Source organism: Squalius cephalus (assembly GCF_949319135.1).
Source record: "Squalius cephalus genome assembly, chromosome: 12".
NCBI classification, from domain to species: Eukaryota; Metazoa; Chordata; class Actinopteri; order Cypriniformes; family Leuciscidae; genus Squalius; species Squalius cephalus.
This window is the reverse complement of record NC_137133.1, coordinates 15,882,322-15,890,569: the sequence shown is the minus strand read 5'-3', so window position 1 is coordinate 15,890,569 and position 8,248 is coordinate 15,882,322. Positions and strand designations below refer to the sequence as shown.

General features: G+C 36.4%; 1 protein-coding gene across 1 annotated transcript; it reads left to right on the top strand.

Annotated features, from left to right (window-relative positions):
• Nucleotides 1-2,093: 2,093 nt before the first annotated feature.
• Nucleotides 2,094-6,163, top strand: LOC307168876 (uncharacterized protein). The gene is made up of 3 exons (XM_079889176.1): nt 2,094-2,490; nt 4,046-4,722; nt 4,810-6,163. Exons 1-3 carry the CDS (start codon nt 2,323-2,325, stop codon nt 5,138-5,140), a joined length of 1,176 nt encoding a protein of 391 aa, XP_079745302.1. The 5' UTR covers nt 2,094-2,322; the 3' UTR covers nt 5,141-6,163.
• The last annotated feature ends 2,085 nt before the right edge of the window (nt 6,164-8,248 follow it).

Here is an 8,248-nt window from a genome sequence, read left to right as displayed (position 1 = left end):
CATCTAATTATTTTTAATGTGCGCTATTCAAACGCAAATAACTGAGGCAATCCACGCAAACCTGTGAACGCCCCCATATCAGCTCGAGAAAACACAAGTTTAATCAGATCATTGTAGCCTACTTGTTTACACCGTCTCGCGGTGCTGTGAGGAATAATAATAATGGAAAATGTACCTCAGAAGTGCTGGTATTTCGAGGAGCAACGCATCCTGAGAATACTGTAGTATGTTTTTTTTCCTTCTCAAGTGAATCGCGTTTCTGTGTGTGAATGAATGAACGGCAGAGATGCGCGCTGTTTACCACAGCTCGCAAAAAGACAGTTTAAATTTAAATCGCGTTTCTGTGTGTGAATGAATGATGATGTTTTAGCAAACTGTATGAGATGAGTAAAAATCGACTGAAATATGTTGAAATAAAATGTAGGCTATTTGTATAAGCAACGTATTAAACTGCAAATTAACATTTATATGCCCTAATATTTCATAAAACAACGTTACAGTCAGGCGAAATATGAAAGACAACATTTTGTTGACTAGATTTGGGTACAGTTTTTACTGTAGAATATACTGCCACATCAAATAAGCTTTACTATTACTATAAAATACTATTTTTGTCAAAAATAAAGTCATCAACTAAGATGTTAGCTGTTCCAATGTTGGCTATATTCAAACTAATGAATACATATGATAAAATGTAGGCCTATAATCATTTTTTTAAAAAGAAAGAGTACACTTGAAATATTGTTGAAATTGTAATTATTGTTGTAATTGTAACCTTCTTAATAAAATAGCAAAACATATTTACAAGATAGATGTAAGCAAAATCTTAAATGGTCAATATAAGTCTTCTTCTAAATATATCTTTTGTCCTTGCATTCATTCTTGGCTCAGTCAGTGTCACACCTGAATGAATGGCTCATTATACAGAGTCATTACGCATAATGGGTGGGACATTGTATTCTCAGGTGTAAACTACTCCTCCTTCACGCCCCCCTCGCATATTGGCTTTCCAAGCAAAACCTGTCTTACACAATTTAAATCAATGTATTGTTTTACGTGAACGACAAAGCAAGACTATTTTCACATAATTTTTAAGCCAGAACTCGAAGCGACAACATCCATTAGTCAAAAGTCTTGTGGACACATATTTAGTATGAGTTTTGTGGTCTTATTTCAGCAACTTTCATTTTTATTTTTTTCAATAACCACGCATAAACATTATTCTCTTAAAAATACAAACATCTACATACATGTTGCTCGCATATTATGGTCCCATATATATAGCCCTGTTTGTGCTATATAGAGTGAATTTACACATTTGCCATTATCATGTTTATAAATAACTGAAACAAGCACAAATGTCAGGGCATGTCAAAACATCCCAAGGGCCCCAAAAACACCTTAGACCCCAGAGGGTTAAAATCTTGAATTAAATATATTTGCAAACATTCATGTTGGTTCTGTTCTGTTTACCCCAAGGGTGGTTATTGCAGCTCTCCATACTAGGCTGCATGGATGCGCAGGGACTTCTCGCCCAGAACGGAACCATACCGCCAATCCAAACTGTATGCTAACTGTCAATCGTATTTGACAGTAGTGGTCCTGACAGAAAAATTGTTATTTGATAAACAACAGCAACACAAATAAACTTTTTTGTGTTTGCTGTCATTTTCTTAAATTGAACTGTTCTGCTTCTGTATGTAAATATTGTATTTTCTTTGTAATGTATGTAGCATTTTATAATGTAATTAATGTAGCATTTTATAATTCACTAAATTATGTTTAATTTATCTACTTTGTATGTTCACTTGTTTATATTCACTTCGCAAAGAACAAGAAGTGTCTTATCCTTTATTATACAGCATATCATTATATTTAGCAGCATATCATTTAGTTGTCCGCGACAAACAATGTTGTTCTGCCATGGTACAAGTCCTTGTGGAGATTGAATGAATGACATCAGGTCATTACGCAGACCGATGTCAGCTCTGCTGCAGTGTTAATTTCGTTGAATAAATATTTTCGTCATTTTTTGTCACGAATATATTTTTGCGGACGAAAACGAAACGAAAACTAAAAAAGAAGTCACTGATGGAGACTAAAATGTCAACGAATAAAGGACGAGACGAAAATAGACTGTGACGAAAATCCAATCAGCAGACGGGAGAGATGCGAGGAATGAACAAAAGAACTAATCGGCAAAACGGAACAGGCAAGACTGCATGAGAAGAGAACCAATCAGAGCCTGACTTATTGAGACGTCTTTGACCGAGCTCCCGGGAAGACAGCATTCGAAGAGACGATGTCTAAAAGAGCGACAAAATGTCCACAGACGGGAGAAAAAGAAGGGGAGACTTGTGGGCACACTTCACGTTTGACGACGAACAAAACAAAACAAAGTGTAAAGCATGCGGAGCGGTCATTAGTGGCAAGAACACAACCAATTTGAAAAGACATTTACAGACAAGCCACCCGGACATTTTCTCAAAGGTAAATTCACAACGATGTTCTTTTGTTTATTGAGCTAAACAAAATTGGAAGACTGCAGTGCGTAGATGTTGTAGCATTAAATATTACGAACTGAAAAGTACTGTAAAATAGCCCCTTCTTCAAGTTAGATGAGAGCACCATACGAAGACGTAAAATGATGCTACATACATTTGATTAATACTAATGTTTAGTATATTTCATAATGTTCTACTTGTTGACAATATCACAAATATTTCTAGATTAGTCATGTGAAACGTGACTGTTCACATCCTATCATTATACATACTAATCTAGCAATATTGTGGTATTTAAAACATACAATATTGCTAGACAAACACTGAAAAAAATGTTATGTTGAATTTACTTAATTTTATTACGTCAAGGGTTTGCACAAAATAAATGTATCTAAATCCAGATATATTTTTTAAGTTGAGTGTACTTATATTTTGTAAATTGGTTGTACTTATATTTTATAAGTAATTTCAGATTAATAATATTCATAATTTTAGCTAAACTATTTTAAGTTGAATTTGCTAAATTTTTTCAAGAATCAGCCTGTGAATCTCAACAATGGTGACAATTATAAAGCATGTTGCAGTGCATTCTGGGTGCCACCAATCAAAACTCATTCATGGCTCCCATCATGCATTGCTGCATGAATAAATAATGAGCTTATGTTCAGAGGTGATCGGTTTCAGTGTTTCAGGTCAAATGATTGTGAAATAATGATTATGTTAAAACACATCCAACACCATCAGATCACCTTTTCTATTTGTTCAGCTGGCTGTTATAACTCAGGTACAGCAGCCAAACAAAATCTAAAGTTAACGGTTTCAGGGTAAAGAGCCCAACTAAAACACACACTGATCCCCATGATGGTAACTTAAAATTACGGTTGTAACATTATAGTTTTCTCCTTCAGTGATTCTGCTTGTTAACATCAGGTGTCTTCAATGTTGGCAATACAAAATAAAGAGTTCTTAATTCATCTTTGACGTCTGTCTGTTATTCAGATATTTTTGTTTAAAAATTGTTAAATGGTTAACTTTTAAGGAATTAATTTTATTAATTATTACTCAATTCTAATGTGTTAAATTTAATTAATAATATTGCTTGTAATCTGCACAATTTTATTGAGTAGATATAGCATATTCATTTTACAGTGTATATGGAAATTAAATTAAACTTATTTTTTTCTAATTACTTTTAATTGAATGAAATTAACTTGTTTTAAACAAGGGCAGTGAATTTGAAAATTAATAATAAAAAATAAGTAGGATTAAATAACACATTATAATCAGTGAAATTAACCAGATAAAAACATGTAACATTTACAAGGGGTCAGAATCATTTTTTTCAGTGAAGGAATACCTTATAAAATCTTGTTAAATTTTTTTTTATCCACCTAGCTGCCAACTTATTAAATATTTACTTTTTTCACTCTTTTATTTGCGTTCAGTGCTTTAATATGTACTGCTTGCCCAAATAAAGTGATTGCAATGAATAAATAAATAATATAAACGTATTTAAACTATTTTCCTTTTTTATATCACAGCTACAGAAGTCTCCTGATGAAGGCTGTGAACCAAGCGCAAAAAAGGCAAAGATATCCAATCAAAACATTGCAGAAGCACTGTTAGGTACTACAAAGTACAAAAGCAATGCCAGAGAACAGCAAGTAAAAGAGGAGGCTATGGCAAAAAGGATTGGACGTTCAGGGTTACCACTCACTACAGTAGAAGATGAGGACTTTATTCTCATGATAGAAACATTTGATAAGAAGCTGACAGTGCCAAAGAAAACAAAGATAAGCAATCTGATTGAAAAACACTATGAGGAAGAAATGACAAAGTTTAAGAAACGACTGTGTGGTGCTCGTAAAGTGTCAATTGGAATTGACCTATGGACTAAAAAGGGACCGTCTGCATCATTCCTTGGCATAAGTTGTTGCTTTTTTTGTGTTGATCAAAACAATCCAGAACACATCCTGCTCGCTCTTGAACAAGTTGCCCATCCACACACTGCCCAGTCCATTAAGGCCTGCGTGGATAAGTGCATGCAGGAATGGGGCATTTCAAATGACAAAATTGTGACTGTAATAATGGACAATGCTAGCAATATGGTAGCAGCATTTAAACACAGTACTCAAGAAGAAGAAGAGGCTAGCTCAGATGATCAAGAGGAGTCCCCCCGAGGTGAAAGTGATTCAGAGGAGGACATTGAAGACCATCGGTAAGCCACTTTTATTCATAATTTCATTTGACAGTAAGTTAATGTATTACCTCATTTACCTGATATGTATTTACTTTCTTTTGGTAGCTATCAAGAGATGGATATGGCACGGATGCCATGTGTGGTTCACACGCTGCAGCTTGTGGTCCACATGCTAAACAAGGAGGCAAGTGTGAAGCAAATCCTTGACAAAGCACGATCAATTGTGAAGCTCTTTCGCAAGTCATCTGTTGCTACACAGAAGATTTTGGATAAGTGTGGCCTAATTGTTGTGAATGATTGCCCCACGCGCTGGTCAAGTACATATTACATGATTGCACGACTCCTCAAAGTTAAAGGTCCTCTTTGCGAAATAGTGAATGAGATGGGGTGGGACAACTTACTCTCTAGTGAGTGGCAGAAGCAGCTCATTGCATGAACTCATGTTGCCTTTTGCCGAACACACACAGACTCTTCAGAGTGACACGATGTCTATGTCACTTATGTCACTGATCGTCCCTGCCCTCTTAGATTTGCATAGCCACCTTACTGATTTTGAAGGAAACACAAATCATCGGGATTTTGCCACTCTAGCACGAAAAATGAAAGTCAATTTGAACCAGCGCTTTGCCTGGGTATTAGATCCATCAGATGAAAAGTTCTCTCCACTTGTTGCTGCTGCTTTCTTTCTCAACCCTACTGTGTGTGTGATACCCTCCTTGATGTGGCTGATGACAGTGTGCAGGAACTTTTTAAGCAGGCAGAGGGGTATGTGGTCCAGTGCACTCAGAGTCAAGAGACTCACCCTGATGATGATGTGGAGGAATTGAATGGACCAGAGCCTGACCCTGGACCACCATCCTCCTCCTCAAGGCAGCCAGTCTTCAGATTTCTGTCCAAATGCCGTGCAAATCCTAAACCAAAGTCCTCCACATGTAGCATCAGGCAACAACTAAGCAAGTACAAGGAGGAGCTCTCACAGCCCATTGTGATTCAGGAATCCAGTTTTGGCTTGGGAAATGTGACACATTTTATCACAGCTTGAAACCATTAGCATTAGATCTGTTAGCAATGCCGGCTTCGCAAGCTTTTGCGGAGAGAGTTTTTAGTGTCACAGGTGATCTAACCAGGGGAAAGCGTAACAGAGCAAAAGTCACTTTAGCACGAAGTGCTTTCTTGAAAATGAATAGAGGTAAATAAGTGTTAGTATTCTGTGGTTGAATTGACAGCATTGTGGTAGCAAGAAGAAAATGTCGTTCAGTGCACTTTAGATTCAAATTAAAGCTGTTTGCACTTATTGTTCAGCTCAGCTGTAAGCTTTAAGGTCCTGGACCTAACTTTATTTTTCTTTTATTGATGGTGAATTGGCAGCTAGTTATTGTTTACATTACCATGACAGTGTTTGTTGCTGCATAAAAGCTTTTGAATTGAAATAAAGACACAGTTGTGTTGAAATAAAGTTAAATTTGTGTTTTATTTGTGTTTTATATATTTGTATATATTTTGGTTAAGTTTGTTTCCTATACCAGCGGTAAAAAATTGTCTAGTAAATATGTTATTGATTTTAGTCTTATTTTAGTCGACTAAAATACCAAGCAATTTTAGTCGACTAAAATAAGACTAAAATTAAAACAAATCAGATGACTAAAACTTGACTAAAACTAAAAAGAATTATAGTCAAAAGACTAAATTAAAATTTCTTGTCAAAATTAACACTGCTCTGCTGGAACAGCACCTTGACAGGTAGCGTGGATAGAGTGCATGCAACAGATTACCATTCTCTGCAACAACTCCTCTCCATTCCCCTGTCTGAGGAACACCTGATGCATCAGTGTCTGCAAAATTAGCAGGGATGTATCAGTTTGCAGGTGTGTTTACTTCTGTGTAGGTGAGGAAGTTGTGATCATGACACAGGCCTTCACAATATAAACTGCTTTGTCAGGATGAAATTCCAGGGCTTTGTCCTAGAATTCTCCATCTTGCCACCAAAATTCCAAAGCTGTTTTCGATCACACGTCTGGCTCTGGAATGCCTGTAGTTGTATGTCTGCTTTTCCCGTGTCATGTTTGGGCCGCCTACATTAAAACAAATACACAGATGTTTAACATAGTAACGTTATATAAAAATATGCCAAGCAAAAGGTCTTACGACAGAAATGTTTTAAATAAACTGCAACTTACCTTGAAAGGGACACATGAGATTATTCAGAAGAGGAAAAGCAACATCACCAACAATCACATGCGGAAGTGTGATTCTGGTCCCAGGGAGATTGGCTGGTGGGGACAGGTTCAGTTTCTGTTCGAGCAACATGGAATCAAATTTGCTCTCCTTAAAGATCCCTCCATCGCTTTCTCGCCTGTATCCTCCCACATCAACCATGGTGAATCTATATCTGGCATCGCAGGTGGCCAAGAGGACAATGGAGTGTGCGCCCTTGCAGTTAAAATAGTCGCTACCAGTTGAAGGAGGTACCTTGATGTTAACATGCTTTCCGTCTATGCTGCCAACACAGTTCGGAAAGTTCCACAAGCGCCAAAAATCAGCTGCGATAGCTTCCCATTGCGCCACATTACAGCAAGGGATTATTCTGGCTGCTTTGCTTTCCAAAGTGCTTTACAGACCTCCAAAACAATGGAGGATACTGTGCATGAAACCAGTTTGTTGCTGGCTGCTACAGTCTGTTGGTTAGCACCTGAAGCTAACATATGCCAGTCTTTGCCGAAGATCAATCGGCATACCATAGGTACACTGATGCGAAATAAAAGGCTGTAAACGACGAACCAAATTGTCGAATCGACTTGCCGACATGTGAAAATATCGGAAATGCATCTATTCATCCATGTCCCACATTTGTCTAACAAGCATGACAAATTCTCCCTCCTGTTGTCTTGTATGGTGCAATGGTCACACAGACCATCTTCTCCTGTTCCCTTGTCGTCTTCTTTTTTGTAGTTTTAAATAAATTATCTGATACTCTGTGTTCGGGCCAATTACCAAGATAAGAGCCCTCTCCCCGGACAGCACGCCAAATACGTTTACCAATTTAATCTATCCGACTTATTTGTAAGTGTGAACTTGTGAATTAACACTATTCTCTTCTAGAGTTCCCTTACGAAAAAAAGAAGTTTATTTAAGTGTTCTATTAGTATACTTCTTTTAAACTAAAAATAAAAAAGTATACTTTCAGTCTACTTTTTATATACTTCTCAGAAATATACTTTATGTACTTCTCAGAAATATACTTCAAATTGCACTTAAGTATACTTGACTTATACTGACAGAAAAGTCTAAGTATATTTGGCCTATACTTTTTGATTGAGATATACTTAAAAGTATAATTAAGTATTCTAAGTATTCTTGGCTTGTACTTGTGTTTACTATTTTGATTGAGTAGCTTATTAAATACTTTTTTAAAAAACATAATATTACATACCGTCTTATAAACTAACATGTTTAGCTTTATATAGTAACAAACTTTCGGGTGGAATAGCTAATAGAGTAAATAAAATAAGCATGGAAAATAAGGGTGTACTCACACTAGGTACGG